A 19,314-nucleotide genomic window follows, 5' to 3' on the forward strand; every position below is an offset into this window, starting at 1 on the left:
AGATCAGTCGCTGACTATGTTCGTTCTTGTGCAGATAAGCTTCGCCTGGAGCTGCTCGTAGATGCAGTGGAAGCTAGACGACAGATACGGCAGACTCTTGCTTGGTACGTGGACACCTTGAAGCTCAGGGGGACAGTGACTAACCGAAATGCAACATCTGGTGGCTGTTGGTCCCCGGACACTCGACACTCGATGAGGTTGCTTAGGAGTGCCGGGAATGTTGAATCCGCGCATGCATTGGACTCCGCTCTTCGAAGAAAAGCAATCATCACAGACCCAGAGCACCGACCACTCAATGTCGTGGCTACCTCTTGCCTCCAGGGCACGTTCGCACCAGACAAGGGCAATCTTGTCGGGTCAGATGTCGCAGGCGGAGACTTCTCGGTTGCCAATCCAACGTCTCCAAAGACAGACTGGGAAGGTCAGGAGCAGGAAGGCATTTGCCAGAGCACGAAAAGTGGCGCCCGGAAGATGTGGCTCGCGGGCTGGCTCAGAATGCCCCATATTGTTGCGACTATGAATGGCAGCAGCATGACTTAGACTTTGAGCTCTTTCTCCCCGGCACCATTGGCATGCTTGGGGAGTGGTTGTACAGTAGTAATGGAGCAATGGAGCAATGGCGACGAATCTCCACATTGCTCGACACCTCGGTGATTCATGCGGCCAGCGTCCTCTTCTCGCACACGTCTGGTTTTCTCAAGCTTGATTCCTTGCTTGCTATTATTGGGGGATGTGGTCCTCCTTTTGTGCTCGTGTCTCCTCTCCCAGAAAGCTGAGTCGGGTGGACAGACTCTTGTGCAGATCTCGGAGGCGATGGGCTAATAATCAGTGTCTAGGACTTGCCCTGGTCGTGGAGTATCCGTCTGTTAAATTCTGTCCCAGTCAGAGGTCCCTTGTTTGTTGTCGTAGACGAGATCTCGCTTGAACCCGACCAAGCTGAGGGTGGATGTTTCGAGTGGCAAGTTGGTGTGAGACGCCAGCTGACCTTTCGCCAATCATCTCTGCTCCTCAGCAGTGTGATTCCTTTTGATGTAATGGAGACTGTAACATCAATAGATCAGCATCGGTCCAGCGCGGGCGCAGATGCTTGCAACAGCACCCCCCAGTGATATCTTTATGACTGGACATAGAAGGAGTGGTGGGACAGAGTGATTGCCGGCAGATACTCACATTACAAGGAAGCGCTGGTTTGGCATACCCTGGTTGAAGGCCAAAAGGACGGGCCACCGTCGAAATCCTCATTCTGGCTCTCTGTAAGTGGGAGGATAGGGCTTCCGCTTTGAGTTGAAGGATGATAGAATAACTCCCCCTCCTCATCGTGGAAAGTTATTTGGAGAAAAGAATTTGTTCGCGCGGCTCGAGCCCACAACGGCGTCGACGATGGACCTTGTAGTCGAAGGTGTAGGTACCGCAAAGTGTGAGCTTATTGATAGCGTTTATCTCGAACTTAGTCGTTGCTCCCGACTAACTGTACAAATTTGCTTCACCTTGCCGGTAGATCTAACTTGCAAAAGTCTGAATAAAGTCTGAACAAGTGCTTTGGAACATGTTTAAATAAGACGAAGAACATCCCTTTGAGCAATTCTCGAGGCATCGTAATTCGAAATAGCAAGCTTGTTGTAACGACAGACAGCATTTGCCTCCCACACCCATCAAGACATGATCAGAGCAGAAACACAGCTACAGAAACAAATATGCCTCCCTCGAACTTTTTTTTTTCTCGTCGAGTCCAATGAACCTCCTGGTGGCCGTGTCATTCATTAACCTCCCTCCTCGCCCTCCTACCACCCCACCCTCGTTGTTCGCAATTGACAAATTTGAACTTCATAATTTTCCACCACGGCGTTTCTGTGTTCCCTTCGATCTCTGCATGCTCAACCCGATTCAACTCCGATCCAAGCAATATGGAACCCCCTGAAGTCGCGAATAACCGGCCCCGGTCTCCTTCCTCTTTCGTGCCGCAAAGCCAGGATCCAACTCACAACACCTGATATTGGCCTGGCGATGCTCAAGACCGATTCTAACGGATCCACACAAATTTTGACGAAGAGCTGGATAACTGCAATACTTGTCATGAACACATACTCGGATCTTTGACACGAAATCAATAACTCGCAAAACGGACTGTAACACGGCCAGTGCATGAGAAAGAGGATATTAAATGCTGACTTGCGCAGATTTAAGCAAGACGATATTGTTGCTCATCAACCTCCACCACAAAGATACTCCATGACCAAGGCGAACCCACCAAGACGCGATAACCATCTCCTTTCGTATTCCTCCCAAAAAAGCGAGGGCAGTTGACTGGTACACACATATTCCCTCGTTGGGCTCGTTCTCTTTCAACGTCACTGCGTTACGGGCATGCTCGGGCTCCGTCAAGGACGTAACCCGATAGTATATGAAAAGCGAGGATCTGACAGAAGCCATGGTGCCACCATCGCGGGAGAACAACCCTGGTCGTTGGCGGCCACAACAGGTGCCAGAACTCCTCATCCATTCTATGGGTTGTGAGCCTGTCCTGCCCACTGAGGATACTGCGGTTGAGGAATAGCCTGACTGGCCGTGTCGGGATAGTACGGCGTCCGCGGGCTTTGATACATTGGAGCTGGCTGCGGTGCCGGATCCCTGCGATCCTCGTACTTCACTTGCGTGGGTGAGGGCTGACTTTGCCGGCTCTGGTCCATCTGAGCACCGTTTCCATGCGTCACTGCGTATGGACTCGGCCGATATGGTACAGCTGCTCGAGAGTCCATTGAGACTGGGCTCAACGTGTTGACTGGCCTCTGCATACTCATGGGCGGGTACATGGCCGACTGCGCCTGGGAGCGGTCCGACATGATTGGAGCCATTGTGGTTGGCGTGGCAGGAATTGATTTTGATGATGGAGGAATTGAGCTGTTCAAGGACTCATAGCTTCGATTGTACCCCGTTTGGTCGTACTGGCCATAGTCGTTTCGTTGTGCTTGCATATGGGATGCTGTCACTGGGGATTGTATGTAGCCCGTGGACATGGAAGGGACCGCCATAGAGTATTGGGGTGGGTTAGGCTGTTGAGCCATAGGAGGGTAGCCCGGTGGCATGTAGTATGGCTGAGGGTAGCCGCCTGCATTCACGCGATATGCGTACGAGTTATGTGCTCCTTCCACCTCGTCAACATCCTCGATAGGAGCTCGAAAGCTTTGTCTCGAGGTTAGCTCAGACCGCGGACGGATGTATTGCAAGTTCTCTGTCTGCGATGGTGTCCGCAACTGATTAGCAAGGACGTCGTTCACATGGTAGTACGAGACCAGGTGATGTGTAACGCCTTGAACCGTGACACTCATTGTCTTCTTGACCAAACCATCTTGTTTGAAGCCGTAGGAATCCACCAACGAACCTATCAGCTGTCTTTCCACGTCGGTTGAGGCGCTGCGATCGGAATTGTAGCTGCCAGATTGACCATCTGAGAATGAGCCCCCCTCTGATCTGGCATATGGTTCACCGGGTCGGCTTGGACGTCTCTGTTGCTTCTTCATGGCTCTCTTCTTCTCGCCTGGTGGAAATGGTTTGTCGAGTTCTCGATAGACGAGAAAATTCCCGAGGATTCTGCTGGGGCTCCATGTGACCCCATCCGTCCACCTTTTGATTCCTGATGCATTTTCTTCATAAATAAAGACGCAGCCGCTTCTGATCAGATTGCTTCGTTCTCGATCGTGCGGTCGCCTAGGTACATGCGAAAGGTGCCCTTGCAGGCAAGCCTCGAAGAGAATAAGGGCGTCTTGCGTGGTGGCTACATGGCCTTGGAAGGTTGGCTGTAGCGCTGCTCCGCCAGAAGACATGGCGGGACGTGTGTGGCGTATCGGCGCAATGGTGGGCAAGTGTCTCTGAGCAAAAGTATTATGAGGCTGAGTTTCCGGTTCTTGAGACTCTAATCTTAAAAAGGACTGCCACAGAGAAGAAGAAGTTTCATGCGACGTTCAAGAAAGCCGTTCAGGAGAGGTAAAATTCTGGAGTTCTGAGTTGGGTTGAGAAAGGATATGTGTTGTCGACCCAGGTTGAAGGCACTTGTTTCGACGGCTACCACGCTTGTGAAAAGCAATTTTCGCGCGGAATCCTTGCTCTAGAGTTGTGCTCTGACCTCGCTGGGCAGAGTTGCAAGACAGTAATGTAGGAGAGCAGTGTGCTCAGCCTCAAAACAGGTTGGTGATAGGAAATGCGTATCAAGGTGTGGGTCTCTTTGGGACTGTACTGTAGACAATTGCGCAGATGCTGAAGTGCAACTTGGAAAAGGTCGAAGTGAATAAATTGCCTTCTGCAATGTTCAAAGCTCCAGCGTATTGAGGGTTTTGTGTGGTTCAACCGCAGTGGCTAGTCTTGTCAACCAAGAGGTAACGATGGATAGCCAGTAAGTGGCGAGGTCCGGACGTGTATTGAGCTTAACACAAGGCTGAAGCTGGGATAAGCGAGTAATTGGCCGTCCAAGAATTTGATGCTTTGTGACTGAGAAGAGATCTGTGATGGTTATGGTGGGTTGGTGGAGGATCTGTAGTTCTTTGAGTCTTGTTGAGGCTCGAACTCCTGGGGTTGAAAGCCTCAGTTTAACTTCACGCCAGTTCGCGGTGAATGCTGGGGGGGCTCCGCCACCTTGACAGGCGCCAACCCAAATGTGCCCAAACTTAATGATCCGGCGGATGACGAACCTGTGATTTAGAGGGGTTTGCCTTTCTGAGTGACTTTGTAATTTGAGAGAGGTCCTAGGAGGGGTCAAAGGTGATAGCCGAAAAAGGAGGCGAGGACGTTGGAATGGAGATTTTCCTTTTTGTGACGGGAAAAGAGACGTGTAGGCACTGACGAACAGAGGTTGAGGATGCTGAAGTTTCTGAAATGATCCGAGAAGGCTATCGGCTTAAGTAGATGTCCCCGCGACGACGAGAGATACGCTGGGATCGACAGGGTGATTGACGGATAGGGGTTCGGGATAGAGAAGAGCTGCAGATTCGTCGTGGAGGTAAAACCAGCATTTACTTTTGAGGATGTGCCCCTGGGGTTGGCAAGGAGTCGCAACAGCCTCCAGATACGAACTTCTCCCTCGCACAGTACTTCAAGCAGAAACCCAGGCCGTGAATAAACGTGGGCAATTGTGCTGGAATGGTCCTTGTGAACGGCAGGGCTGCGATCACACTGGCAGGTATCAAGCATTCACTTGACAGTGTTTTCTCTGGGTCAAAGTTGACTTCAATTTGGCCCTCTCGACTCCCGGGGCTTCGTTTTCTTGACTGGTGGTCTGGGGCAAAACAAAGGAAGTGACAAGGGGCAACAGATTGAGTTCCGGATGTCGGAGTTGCTGCTCTGATGGTCGAAGGCTGACTGGATGACAAGGAGGGGGAGGGAGACTGTGGCTAAGAAAGTATGTAAAACTTTGTGGGATGGAGATATGTATGGACAGGCGGAAGAGTTCAGTAGATATAGTCCTGTGTGTTTATGTAGGCTCTGTATCTTTTGGCAGCGTGCGTTTCTGTCGAGATGGTGCGCTCCAGCCCAGATTTTAACCTTGCCAGGTGCAAGGGAGAACAGGACGGCACGGCATCTGGGACGTAGTGGGCAGGCAGGGAGGGTGTCCTCGTATGGAAAGATGAAAGAGAAGGCGAACCTGCCCGTTCGTGCGGCGCAAAGCAATAGATCTCAGCTTTGGGACGATCTAAGCAGCTGATTTGGCTGGGTGTGGATATTGGCTTAAGGCTGCCGCACGCCCTGTATGTTCGCAATTGGTAGTAGTGGATAGTTGAGATGGGGAAGGAAGGTGGAAGAGAAGTAAGGGAAGGGTAAGAGAGGGTAGGGGGAGGGTAGGAGGAGAGGGGGCCTGACTACGGGTTACTGCTTCACAGCGACTGGTACGCTTTGAAGCCCCGCGGCCACCTAACTGGAGGGAGAATTCCAGGTTCTGCGACTGCTTCAGGTTCAATCGACAGGGCAAGAGACTAAACTGACTCGGTCCAGAAAACCACCTGTTGGGTCCCAAGCGGGCTCATTGTTCGCCTGCAAGGGTACGAAGGGCACAAAAAAGTCGCCGCCTACGGACTCGATCCGACGGGCTGAATTTCGACACTGCGTATCCGAGAGAGATGCGCTATCTTGAAAGCCACAAACCTAGTTGCCCACGCCCTCGAAGTGCCTCACTCAGCCTGCTTAGCGAGTGGGGGGTCCATTCTTTTACCTTTCATACCTCTCTTTGTTCGGGTGGAGGCGAAAAAGAGGGTATTGCCCACTAGGGTCCCTTGTCTGCCTGAGTTGAGTGTCATTGTTTACCAACCTCCCAACTCTCGATTATGGTACAGTGCTGATCCAATGCCAGATACAGACAGGAGTGACAATCTTCTCCTCAAACCGGCCCTGGCCAGAGCTCTTTGCTCTCGAACCACCTTCTTGCGTGCTATTTTTCCGGTGTTCGCCTACGGAAACCGCCAGAGACAAACCGATCAGCGCCGGGGTTCGTGCCGGCTCATTGTAAGCGAGAGAGACTCATGAGTTCATCACCACCGGGACATTTCATTTCGGATGACAACAACAAGCAAGAGGGGGGTGTACGAGCCAGAGGCTCGGGAGCAACTAGTATGGAGTACGGGTCGCCCACCAGGCCTGCCAGGTTGATAATGTGGCGGTCTGGGTGGAGCGTGGTGTTGCGCAAGACATGGCAATCAGGGGATGACCGAGATTTCCACATGTCGACAATCGTCTGGGGTCGGTTCGGACACATCGGCACTCATACATACATGGGCTCACAGGGCCAGGGGGGAGAGAAACCTTGCTTGGTCAGGGCACGCGACCTTTAGCTGAACTAGTGTGGCCGAATCCATTTTGCTCACAGCCAAAATGTCCCCTCAAAGTCATCTGGGGGAGGGGAAGGGGAGGAAGTTTGATGGACAGACAGTGTTTCGAAAATACCATGGTGCCTTTTGTCCAGGTTCATTTTTGCTCTCAAGCGCAAGAGCGCGCATATCGCCCACTAGCGAGCCAGTAGCCCGATCCGTGGACCCCCCCTTCACAAGACTTCAGGTGGGCATGTGCCACCTTTCGTCGACCTTGTCCCAGCTTTACAGGGTTTCAAACCAGATGGTTTCCCCCATTGGCTGCTCTGTGGTTACTGATGCCTTGACAGCACCCCAGACCATGGAGACGATCCGGAGAAAGCATCCGACCGCCTAGATGTTTGGGAGAAATGAAGGTCACGCAAAAGATTTCTGGAAAGGACTTGGGCTTGCCTAGTTACACACTTCTCAATAGTAGTGTTCAAAATAATAGTGTGTGTTCATGCCACTACGAGACTTTACTCGTTTGTTCTGAGTTGCCCGGGACGGCGCCCCGAAGCTCCGAAAAACCGGAAACAGCGGATCCTCTGACCTTGACCTACCCCCCGTCATTCCAACCATGGTCCAGTCAAGTGGTTGCGGCACACACGAAGGGACCAAAAAGAGGTCTGCTGGGGCGTCTCGGCGGCTCCAAAGTTGCCACCAAGACCATTGCGCTGTGTCGGCATGGGCTGTTGCATTGCAGTCAACCCCACCCTTCTCTCTGCCAGCACCCATGAAAGCACCCATGTACCTCGCACAAACGAGGTATTCTGTGCCGTCAGTCTGGGCCAGAACCCCGGTACCAATATTCCTTGTTGGAATGAGCCAACCACAATCTCCTGGCCCGACTTAATCGAGACGACCGTCTGCACTGGCTTCCGAAGCTGGCCCACCGCTGAAACCCTCACTCCTTCCAGGGCTACATCTACCCCTCCCCACGTCCGCCTTCAGAGAGAGAGAGGATGAGATGGAGCAAGTCATGATGAGGTCAATACACTAGTGGGGAAAAAACACGGCTGCTTTTCTCATTCCAAATGTAGCCATGACCTGGTATCAGGCAGCCCGAGACGGGATCAGCTAGGAGTCTTGGTGGCTGACAGAAAATAACTAGCTCTTTCCCCAGGTCCATCGCAAACCTTTGGAACATGCAGGACGAGCTGGGATACCGATTGACATTGATCTAGTGGTCACTGAAGCTTGGTGGCTTGCCAGAAACACCTGCCATTTGTTTGACAAGCGACCGCTTTGGTAACGGTGAGAGGATGATCTTATCCCAAGTAGGTAATTGTGTCAATGTCTGCAGCTTTGACCAGGTCTATATGAATCGGGGCGATTGCTCAAGCTCCGCTTTCCGGGCATGTGGCTAATGTCACTCACTACAAACCACCACGCAAATCGCAAGCCTTGCGGAGTGGGATCCGACTTTGTTTCTATTAGAGGGCTTGGAAGCGAACACGAGGTTGCACGATCGATGGTTCTTTGTGGGTGCAGTGGCAATAGAAATGCATACCAAGGATTTCGTTGGATCCCAAGGGTATGGTACCAAATGACAATAGCGATAGATGGAGAAGCGAAAACCAAAAGCTGGCGGGGAAGCATGAGAGGTGACACCAACATCGCCTCATCTGTAAGGGTCCCCACGCCAGAATTGCGCCGGGGGGGGGGGGGGGCCGTGGAGACAAAGCGAATACTACTTAATACTACGAGGTACTTGCGATGTGCATACGAGTAGTACTAGTTATTGTACAGATCTACTCTGTAGTACCAATACTTGTAATGCGACTAGGGCCCTACACGTCACTGGCTCTGGCGCTCGGTGCCCACAAGCCACTTCGCATGCAAATGGGGGTTGCGCCTCTTGTCTGTCACTGCCCTTTTCAGGGACCAAGGCCTGCAATTACTCGTCCTGGAATGGTGAAGATGGAACACGCCGGGCAATAAATTATGTGCTGACGACAGGCTGCCTCCCCGGAACAAGTCGGTATCCTTGGTCGATAATTGAAAAATGGCCCCAACTTCACCAAGCAATGACCAAGAGACACATCCATGTACCGAACTGCGCTCTCAATTTGTTATCAGGTGATTCGCACATTTGCAATCTAGAACAAGCCCACGGCTTCGACGAATTTGGACAACTCTGTCGCTCCCGCTCCCATTCTGTCTGTTACCTACAGTCGAAAGCTAGAGACTACTCCTTCCTTCCTGCACGATCAACTCATGATTCGTGTTTTGGCACTTAGCACTTCGGATGGCGTTCGTCTATCATTTCCCAGCCCTGATTCGTCCTTCCCATTGTCTTCTGCTGACCGCTCATCCATCCCTTTCTCCAGCTGGGGCCATTTTCGGGTGAACAGCATCCTCGGTCAATCAGCTAATCATCAGCCCAACCAGGCACTGCGAGGTGGAAACGAGCCATGTTCCTAGCGGTTCTTAGACCCGTCGCCGGTTGTCTCGCACTGGCAAATGAGATGGCTCTCCCGCTCCTTGCTACTCCTTACAACTTCCGTCCGCTGGCGTCTTTTCGCGCACACCCCGCAGCAAAGTCAATGCATGTGAGTTCCGGACATGTGCGGATATGCATTGGAACTGACCAGTTACCTTCGCCTTTCAGGCACCACAGTCTCTCCCTGCAAGGAATAGCAGCCTCGACGCCAACTGAGTCGATTCCCCCTCTCCATCGAACCCTTCCTTCGACCTCTCACATCGCTGCGATCCGTCGTAGCGAGTTCCCCCTCCCAATTCAAGGTCCATGAGATACACCCGTTTTCAAAGACTTCTGGTCCGAATTGGGCCTGTGGAGAAATTCGCTCAAGTACTCTGACTCAAACTCTGGCACACACAAAGACCCAAGTGACAAAGAAAAAACTCTGTCAACACCAAGGCATACCGGCCCGCTGCAGCCGGACGACCCTCCTCATCGGCTCCAGATTACCTGCTGATACCAACAATCCATTGAGGAGAGGCCAGGCCACTACTGTAGAAGGCAAGGTCAAGTTCTACCGAAACCTTGAAGAGCAGATGGAAGGTTCACATGCGAACTCATCAGAGCCATCGACAAAGTTACTGGTGAATCTCGGCCCCTAACTATATCTCTGTATCTGTGTTTACTGGAACCTGGGGTATGGCGGTGCGCCCACATCACAGAACAAACACGATCTGGGCAGCAACATCAACACAGAGAGCAGCTCTACGGAGTACATCCCACGAAAAGAGACGGTGGCGAGATCTGGAATTAGGACAAATCCCAAACCGCAGGGAGCAAGTTACGGTCCACAATTTTGGTCACTCGACTTGTGACTAGCATATGCCAAGTTCATGCCCTCCTGCTAAACTCCCCCTTCCCCTCGCATCTGCTTTGTGCCAGCAATTTTGCGACCCGTCTCGCGCTTCCTGCCTTGTCGCACTCTCCTTCTCGTCCTCATCCTCCCATCCAGAATTGGAGGTGCGGATCCCGAGCACAATTTTCCGACCCACCGAATGCGGACTTTCCGAGCATTTGACCCCAGTGCGATACAGGCATGCATGCGAAAATCGTGCCGTCAATACGTGAGCGCATATTATTCCACATGCAGCTCTTCTCACATGGTCCTCCCGTTCGAAAACTTTGAGGGGCTCGAAATCAACAGTAACTCAATCCAGCATCCATTGAGGCTCGAAATCCGATCCAAATTCCTAATCAGTAGTAGTCACCCTGGAAATAAGCTCTTAGACTTTGCTGTTCACACATCCCATGTGGCTCCCCCTCCCTCTGCGTTTGTGGCACGGTCTCATCTTCTTGGGAGCCAAAAATCCCTATGCCTCATTCTGTCCACGGTTTCTTTTTCTCGAGACATTCGCTGGGAAGTCTCACGGGCACGGGAACAGTGTGATTGAACGCCGCGAGCCCCGCAGTGTCTTTGTCGACGACGGAGAAGACACTTGAGCCACGTCTGGTTGTTGCAGGTACTGGAATAATGACGCCGCATTCCCAGTTCCTACAATTGAGTCTAGGCGTCTTGGTGGACCGGTCCTGAACAAGTCGACCCCTGTCAAAACAAAAGAGGATGCATGTCAGCCTGCGAAAGGGAAAGGGGGAAAAGTTCCAAAGGATCGCCGATGTCCACTAATAGCCGACCTCGAGCAATCGGACCCCTTCCCTTGTCATCTCTTTTCTCTCTCTCTTTTTCTCTCATCCTTGTCTGTTAGGTACCTAACGGAACCTCTCAAAGACCAAGTAGTCGTAGTAGCAGTACCCAGATTTCACAGATCGGAAAGAACGGAGTATACGAGACGGAGTGTAGATGGAGGGGGCCACCAGGCCAAGCAAGCAAGGTAGACAAGAAACAACAAACTGGGGCCACCCACTGTACTTACCAAGCACTTTCAGAGAGATTCGCACTACCCACATAAACCCAGCCGATGTTTTTCCCTGACTGACGAGACTTTTCGGCCGGTGAAGCGTATCTGACAAACAGTAGCTACAAAAGTCGGCATGGTTAAAAGGTTAGCGGGGGTTTTTGTCATAAAGTGGGGGGAGAGGAGGGGTGGACGGTGGAATCGATGTCCTTTTTTTTCCCAAGATTTGATTTCTTTGGGAAAGTGTTGTTGTTGGCAACGATGATATAACATGGATATCATTAAAACGATGCAGATCATCACATCACGTCTAGGGGATAAAACGTACCTTGTTGTGCATGAGGAGACCCTCGCGAACACTGACACATTCGTACATGTTTGATCGGGGGAATTTGGGACTGTTCCACCATGCCGACGAGAAGCAGACTGTTCCCGCGTTGTCGGGGCCTCCTTTCGACGTCCGGACCGTGTTGTCGCTCGGGTAGTAGAAGCGAAGGTTTTTCTTCCAGCTTCCCTGTTGTTTAAGCGGGCCCCTTCGATCCACCGCCTTCAGGCCATTGTCGCCTGAGGCGGCGAGGTACATGGACTGCAAGAACTCGTCGTTTAGATTGCCGATTGATGAAGACACGTAGTCCATCTGAACGGGTCCGCTGCGACCAGCACCACCACCATCAGCGCCCGCGGCCAGTCCAAGATCCGTGATGGTTCGACCGAGCCCGCAGACCCCGGTGGTCTGCCATGCTTGCCCGACATGGGTGCCGCCAATCGAGTGGATGAAGCCGTAGCGTTCGGTCTTGCGGAAGTCGAACAAGTCCAGCTTGTGCAGCACGTCGTCGGGCACGGTCTGCGCTCTCAGAAACTCCTTGAGGGACTTTTCAAACAAGGTCTGGTAGCTGTCTCCTACGGGTGGCGTTGCGGTTGATGTCGCACCATGTGAGGATGACGAGGTCGTTGCGTCAGAGGCTTGTTTGACAGGTAAGTCGATCAGCCATACTGTGTTCTCCATGAAGCCGCCGACGCCCCAGTCAAAGTCGACGAGGTTAGCCGTAGGAACCACGATGCGACATCTCCGGCTGCCCTGCTGCCAACCACCACCACCACCACCACCACCACCAAACAACTCATTTTGGCCCATCATCGATGCTTCTGCGGCTGCAACTGCACCCGCGCCCGTCTTCATCTCCCCTCTCTCGTCCTTGTAAAACAAGAGCATCAGCTTGCTGTGCATACAGCTGATATTGCCACCCACGCGCGGGAACGTCAACCTCACGTTCGGCACCCCCTGAAAATCTCTCTCCACCGCCTGCCGCCTCTGCGCGTCTTTGGCGTGCATGACCAGCTGAAATTTTGTGCGTCGTGTCTCAAAGTGCGGCAGCAGCCAGTCAAAGTCCCAAATGAAGGAGGACAGGAGGCACGACTCCAGCTGCGACGAGGGGGACACAACTCGCTCAAACGTGATGGTTCTGTCGGACGGGTAGCCTGTAACGTATGTCTTGAGGGCGATGCCGTGGGGGTAGAGGTTCGCGGTGCTGTTGTTGATACTGGTACCAATGGTGTTATTGCTGTAGCCTTCGCCGTCATTATCATCATCATCAATCTGAATGCATGGAGGATTGGTGCGTATTGGATTCGGTGCTGCAGTGTCAGTTGGAGCTGCTACAACATGGCTATTATTGCCCTTGCCATTCTTGTTGTCTGGAATTCTAGCTTTCGAACTTTGTGACGCTGGTTTGGCAGCTCCTGTCTGCTGTTCAGTCTGGAAGCTACTCGCTGCTTGTGCTGTTTCTCGAATGTTTCTCTCTGGCAATTGTATGTGGTGTCTCGAGCCGTTGCTGTCCTTTCGTACGCCGTGGCCTGGGTGCTGCTCATTTGACTGTGTTGGCTGCGTCTTTGCAATTCCAGTCCCAATTGGAACTCTAGGGTCCGTTGCCATCACCGACACAGGTTGGCTGAGCTTGAGTGCTTTGGCATTGCGGCCCTCGCTTTCTTGGGACCCAGCATCGTGCGATCCTTCGTCTTCGAGCTTGCGCTTCCGACGTGCCAGGCGCTCAGCCTCCATTTGTCGGCGGTCGAGGCTCGCCAGGCTGAACATGCCGTGGCTGGCACTGGGGTCTTGGTTTGATACCTGGAGGTCTGGAGCTCTCTTGTCTAGAGACAATTCAGGTCCATCCTGGGCTACATTGGGAAGGGACTGGTCCGCAGAGGCTGGTGGTGGTGCCGGTGTCGATCCCGGTGAAGGTAGAGGCACTTTTGTCATCGCATGCGAGGATGGAGGCGTGGGTGAAAGAGAAATGACTCCATTGTCCGGTGCTGCATCTACCACGACTTCATCTGCAGGTCGTGCAGGAGCAGTCTCTTTGAGAGGCCGGGCGTTTGACCTCTGTTTCCCTTGTGCCTTACTCACCGTGGTTGAAGATAAGTTTGCGCTTGCGCCAGCTTCATTGTTTGCGTGGCGACGAGGTGTCCGTTCCTGAAGCGACAAGGCAATCGCCTGCCGCAGCGCCTCATCCTCACTAAGATCGCCATTATCATAGCCAAGAGACGCATCCTCCTCATCATGGCTGGAGAGGTTCTTTTCACCAAGATCGTCGCCGTCTTGAGACAAGTCGATCTCTGGAATCTCGATCTGGCGTTGTTTTCCCTTCCCGTTGTCTCTTCGTGCGATAGAATGCAATGGCTCGGTGGGACTGCCACGTTCGGTGTGGCTACTGACAGTGGAACTTCTTGATGCATTGATACGAACGAGATACTCATTCTCTACCGTGTTTCGAGGCAGGGTACTCAGATCAATCGTCTCGCGCGGGATTTGTGGGTTTTTAGACGTGAAATCTTGTCTGGTGCCTCTGCTAGGTTCGTTACTGTGGCTCGGCCTAGGATGTCTAACGCGTCTCTTTGCAGTTGGCCGGGAAGATGGATCGAAATCCTCATCGTCATCAGAGAGAAGGTCGATGATTTGAGGTGCCATTCTCGTGATTCGTCTCACGGAGGCGCAGGTGTACTGTCGTAGGCGGTCGCGGAATGACTTCTTCTCAATTTGAGCAGGTACAACGATTGACGTGCGTGATCCAAGATGTGATGAGCCTAGAGAGTCCGGTGGGTGAGCCTGGCTATGTCGAAGAGACTCAGAACATGCCCTATTGGAAGTGAATGACAAGACTACCTCCAAAAAGTTTGGTGATTAGGGTGAGGTGAACGTCAGCGTGAAGTGAAGCAACCGGTTTAGTGTCTGGGTATGATCTTAACTAAGTCGGTCTCCGGTAGAGTGCGGCCTCAAATGATCCTTGAAATATTGTATGTTGAATGTCGACAAAGAAAGTTGTTCAGGAAGACCAGTGGCGTAGGCGATTGTATACCAACAAAGATGAAGTAGATTCCCGTTGTTTTACAATCAGGAGATGTTGTCGCGAAGACGCAATGACAAAGGGTCTGCCAGACCAATAGATGGGTTTAGTGGTGATTTTGACCGCGATGCCTTTGGCGCAGGTATCCAACATAAAGAGGTCAAGCTGACATTTGCGCACTGGCTTGGCAGGATTGGGGCATTATTGACATTTAATGCTGATAGAGGATGGCTACGGCGGTTTCGATGTTGGGGCAAAACAGCCCTCCCAGGTCCTGGTCTCTCACGATTGAACTGGGGAACACTGGTAGGCTCACATCAGGACTATAGTCAGATGAAAATCAAAGCCTGAGAATGTATGTCCTGGAAAGTTGTACTGGTAGCCACGTCTGATGCAATATCCAAGAGGGTGCGAGGCGGGTGGGATGTGGGCAAGGCTGCGAGATGCCGTGATTGTCGGGTGGCTGCTCTTCAGCCTTTGTCTATACCAACAAGATCCATCAACAAGCACGGAGGTTCACGTTACCTGTGCAAGCCAGTGCGAAAGCCATACAGAGGAAATGCGAGGCTTCAAGATGAGTTACGATTAGGATCAGCCACCGGATATAATATGGCGCATGCTGAGGTGAAGTTGTCCAACGTGACAAACCGCTGGACCATCACGTGCCCACGTGTTCGAGACGCGTCAGCAATACTATTCCCACCTCGAATCCCCCGAATTCCAGGAGACTAAATCCAGAATATCAAAGGAGTGACAGGTATGCAGCGGACCCAAGTTGTTTTATGTGAGATGCAGAAGCCACAAGCCCCAACCAGACGTCCTTGGGTATGTCAAGTCTCCCTCAACCTTGGATCTCTTATCGGCGGCTTGTCCCTCCAAACCCAGTGCTTTCGTGTCTCGTGCTCGAATAGCTCGTGCTCGGTGAACTTGCATTCCTTGAAGACGGCCCTGGTCTGGTCGATGCACCGAAGCCACCGCCTCCTCCACCCCCAAACCATCCCCCAGTCGCCGGGGCTTGTGGCGCAGGTTGTGTCCGCGCACCCCTCCCAGCCAAATACCCTGCGGCAGCTCCAGCAGCCGTACCTGTCCAAAATCCCGGGCGCCAGCCTTGTTCCTGATATCCGGGCCCGGTAGTTCCTGCGCTTGAACTTGAGCCCGATGACCAAGTGGCCTTTTTGGGTCGGGGAGGTGGCCGGGGGTCGTACGGAGGTGGAGGATCATTGTCGCCTCCACCTCCCCCAAACCCTCCGCCTCCTCGTGGTCTCCTTCTGGGTGTATCTCTACGCCAGGCATTGTAGAGACCGCGCAAGATGATGAACAGAACCACCCCGAACAATCCCATGAACAAGTAGCCAGCGTATTTCTCTGTCGTATTCTCACTGCGCTGTGCGCCACGAAAGTCAAAGAAGCTGCCAGAACCATACTTTTCCTCTCCCTTCTCGGTCAATAGAAGTGCGTACTCGACACCGCAACTTCCCGAAAGAACATATGGATCTTCGCTGCTCTCGTAGCCCTCGCACGTCACTTCTGTGCTGCCCAGCTTGAATTCCTCGGGAAGGGAAGCTTTGCAGCTCCACTGCACGTTGTTTTCATCATAGTCAGAACCCTCGTTGGTGCACCTCATGACATCAACCGAGTATAGCTTGCATATTCTGGGGTTTCCCACGCATTGTAGCTGAGGCACGGGAGAGACTCGACGGGAGGTGGTTTGTTTGCCGGCGCGGACGGTAATGGCAGAAACCTTGGAAAGTAAGACAGCATTTTTGGGGACCTTCTTAGGGTTTGTCTTGCGAGCTGAGAGAGCTGTGCCTGCTAGGAGAAAGGTTAAGAGGAGAAGTAGTTTGATCCTTGTTACGGTTGCCATATTTTGTCTGGTAGCGCTTCGGCTTCAAGTTATTGCCCTCGACAAACCATGGACAGATGTAAGACACCAGAGACTGAAGAAGAGCAAGCTCATTTCTATCGCGTATAGGCTTATTGCATTCTCGCAGGTAAAAGAGGGCATCTCAAAGAGACAGGGTGGCCAGTTCAACGAACGAAGAAGAGGCGAATCTGGGTGCCTAGTTGCCTTTGTTACGGGCGCAGGATAAAATATCCCATTTGCCCGCAGTTCACGTGCTGCTACGAGACGTGACTTGCTGCTTTGCCCCTGAACGCGCTCGCCTTGAACCTTCTGCACTCGTCGCCGCACTCACCTCACTCAGGATGAAAGCACAATACGAAGGTGCAGTGCTGACGACCATTTGGCACATACGATGATGATAACGATAGATGATGTAAGTCAACAAAGGTGGTATATACACGCAAACCACTGCTGTCATTTCCAAATCTCACAAATTTTATGCAACGGCTCAATCATATCTCTAACTAATGCCTTTCGAAACTCCAAGTCATCCCAGCTAGGGGTACTGAACCTGCCGCCGAAGAAGCACTTGACGCACTGTGCCACGGCAAGTCGATAATTTGGAAGCAAAGAGTTTGTCTCGTCTTCAAGCCAGATTGACGCCAATCGAAGTTTGCCCCAATAGTCAGCTGGAATGGTGCTCCCAGGGAATTGGTCCTCGATGGCCTTCTCGTGCCAGAGTTCGAGAAGCATGATCCCAAGCTCGAGGAGGGCCTCCTTAGGCTGCAGGTGTTTCGCTGAACCGTGCGAAGGGGAAAAGAACTCGCGGGAGATCGGTGGTTTGGTGAAATCAACGTCCACCGCTGACACGCCTTCTCCCTTTGCACCTGGTGTCTTCATGAACTGGATTCCTTCCTTTGACCAGCTCTCGTGGAGCCACGGCGTGTCGTGCAGCTGCAGTAGGGAAATGGCAAGCGTCCTGGCCAAATGCATTCGGTCCTTGAACGGGATCCTCCTAGAAGAAACCCCTTGAACCGAGAGAAAATCTCGCAGCGAAGGCACGTCGAACTTCCCAGTGGTAGAGGGACTTGGGCATTCACGGTGATCGCAATAGATATCGGTCCCAGAAGCAATGTACAGATACAGCGCCTTGTTGGTGGTGACTGCGCTGTGCAAGGAGGTACATAGGCATAACGTGACCGGAAGGGCCTCGGCCGTTGGTGGGAGTAAGACTGTAACATTTGGACGCGGGTTAGCCTCTGTTGCTGGCTGTGTCAACTTGTTTCCTGATTCGTTGATCTGAGCATTTTCGAGCATTTCGACTTTACTCTCGTGCCAGAGTATATCGTTCTGGGGTTGGTCGCACCGGAAAACAACCTCAAACACCAGGCCCTTGGTCTTCAATTGGTTTGGTGTCTCGGCGGTACGATTGAGAACCAGTGTGCTTCGGTCGAGTCTCAACTTGACTTCATGGGATTGTGGAATTTACAAATCCACCCGTTGGCGATGGCCGAGTACAGTGTTGCAGCATTTTCTCTGGTGTTTGCCACTGCTGCCACCCATTTGCTGACAGTGCGCGAGGCTGCGCATTCGGTGGCATCTCGCTTTGCTGCTACTCCAGTAGTCAATCTCTCGAGGATCCAGGTGGACTGGGTGAGTTCTTGGATGCTCTTATCAGTGTCTGAGCAGCCTAGAATGAATTTGAACCGCGCCTTCAGGGCTATGCCTTGGTCGACGAACTGCCTATGGGCTTGCATGGACGCATTCAGACTCCCTGGCTGCGTCTGTAGTGCATGTCAGCCGTTTGTTTATCATCATGGGCCGTTAAAGAGGCTCACCAGTTGTGCTGCAGGCAAGAAGCCCTCAACATTAGCCGCAATATTGCGCACAGCTTCCTCGCAGATTTCGATGGCTTTCGTGTATAACTCGTTTTCCGTAGGGCCCAGATACGCCTCCACTTTTTGCTTGGGTTCGTCATCATCATGAAGGAACCTGAGTAACTGTTGTCGGTCTTCAGGTATCCGGTTGAGCGGGATGCCGGCCTCGGTGAGCACTTTTCGGACGTTCTGTGCGAGCAATACTTCCTGAAGGCGCAAGGCATTGATGAGCCTCTCCACATGTTTCCTCCGGCAGAAGAAGACGCTCCGGCAACTGAGCGTGCCTCTGTATAGATCGAGCGCTGGAAGCAGCAGTGGTATCACGGCAAGAACAGTGCCAGCAATCTCTCATACCCGACATGACTATCCAGATGTCAAGGCTGGTCTCTAAGACTAACGATCGGACTCTGCAGCCCAGTAGGAACGACACAAGTTTTAGGGAAGCGCCAGCCTCTCCTTGCTGGTGACGCCCCAGGGGAAGCGGTGCGATAAATATGTAAGTATCCGTTCAAGTATCCGTTCTCTTTGTCTCATTTCTCAGGCCTATCCGCTCAGTTTCATATAATACTGAAACTGAGCAAACACCTTCGCTAAAGGCGAGCCTGTGAGAAAGAAAAATAAGTGGTACATCGAAGTAGTCACCACCAGAATACCCCTAAGTTGTTCTACCTTTTACTTGAAATTTCAAGCATAAAACACTACTTTTTTTCTTCTCTAGAGACAACAACGGGCTTACAGGCTATATCATGATAGTGACGATAAATAGTAATCCTTAAGAAAGGGTAGTAGAAAAGGATTTCGGGATCCTCTAGAGGTAGGATACATGATACGGCCTGACTACGTCTTAGTAGGGCTGCTGTGCCAACTTTTTCCCAAGTAGACTGGAAGGGTCTGAGACCCAAATCTTACTTGCTCGCTTGGTGCTGTCATAGCCTGCCACGTGATCATCGCAAGTACCAAGTGTGACTGGCAGGAATGCCAAGGACGTGTAATGACCGTCACGCTAGTCCTCGGCCGAAGGCCTTCGGACTAGCGCCGGTAGGGCCCTGTAAATTACTCGAAGGTATATAGTCAGACGGTCCCCAGGA

The 19,314-nt window shown here is 52.3% G+C and overlaps 4 protein-coding genes and 1 non-coding gene across 5 annotated transcripts; 2 read left to right on the plus strand and 3 right to left on the minus strand.

The window, feature by feature from the left end:
- Nucleotides 1–192: 192 nt before the first annotated feature.
- On the plus strand, nt 193–540 carry AYO21_06251 (hypothetical protein; the record flags this gene model as incomplete). The annotated part of the gene is made up of 1 exon (XM_022656214.1): nt 193–540. The coding sequence occupies one exon, from the start codon at nt 193–195 to the stop codon at nt 538–540; it is 348 nt and encodes a 115-aa protein (XP_022511559.1).
- A 1,961-nt stretch (nt 541–2,501) lies between these two features.
- Nucleotides 2,502–3,821, minus strand: AYO21_06252 (hypothetical protein; the record flags this gene model as incomplete). The annotated part of the gene is made up of 1 exon (XM_022656215.1): nt 2,502–3,821. One exon carries the CDS (start codon nt 3,819–3,821, stop codon nt 2,502–2,504), a length of 1,320 nt encoding a protein of 439 aa, XP_022511560.1.
- A 686-nt stretch (nt 3,822–4,507) lies between these two features.
- On the plus strand, nt 4,508–4,586 carry AYO21_06253. The gene has a single exon. It is a non-coding gene; the product is annotated as a tRNA-Asn (tRNA).
- Nucleotides 4,587–11,475: 6,889 nt separating this feature from the next.
- Nucleotides 11,476–14,130, minus strand: AYO21_06254 (hypothetical protein; the record flags this gene model as incomplete). The annotated part of the gene is made up of 1 exon (XM_022656216.1): nt 11,476–14,130. One exon carries the CDS (start codon nt 14,128–14,130, stop codon nt 11,476–11,478), a length of 2,655 nt encoding a protein of 884 aa, XP_022511561.1.
- A 1,232-nt stretch (nt 14,131–15,362) lies between these two features.
- AYO21_06255 (hypothetical protein) lies at nt 15,363–16,370 on the minus strand (the record flags this gene model as incomplete). Its single annotated transcript, XM_022656217.1, has 1 exon — nt 15,363–16,370. The coding sequence occupies one exon, from the start codon at nt 16,368–16,370 to the stop codon at nt 15,363–15,365; it is 1,008 nt and encodes a 335-aa protein (XP_022511562.1).
- Nucleotides 16,371–19,314: the final 2,944 nt, after the last annotated feature.

The sequence above is a fragment of the Fonsecaea monophora genome, assembly GCF_001642475.1.
Source record: "Fonsecaea monophora strain CBS 269.37 chromosome Unknown Scaff42, whole genome shotgun sequence".
Taxonomy (NCBI): Eukaryota; Fungi; Ascomycota; class Eurotiomycetes; order Chaetothyriales; family Herpotrichiellaceae; genus Fonsecaea; species Fonsecaea monophora.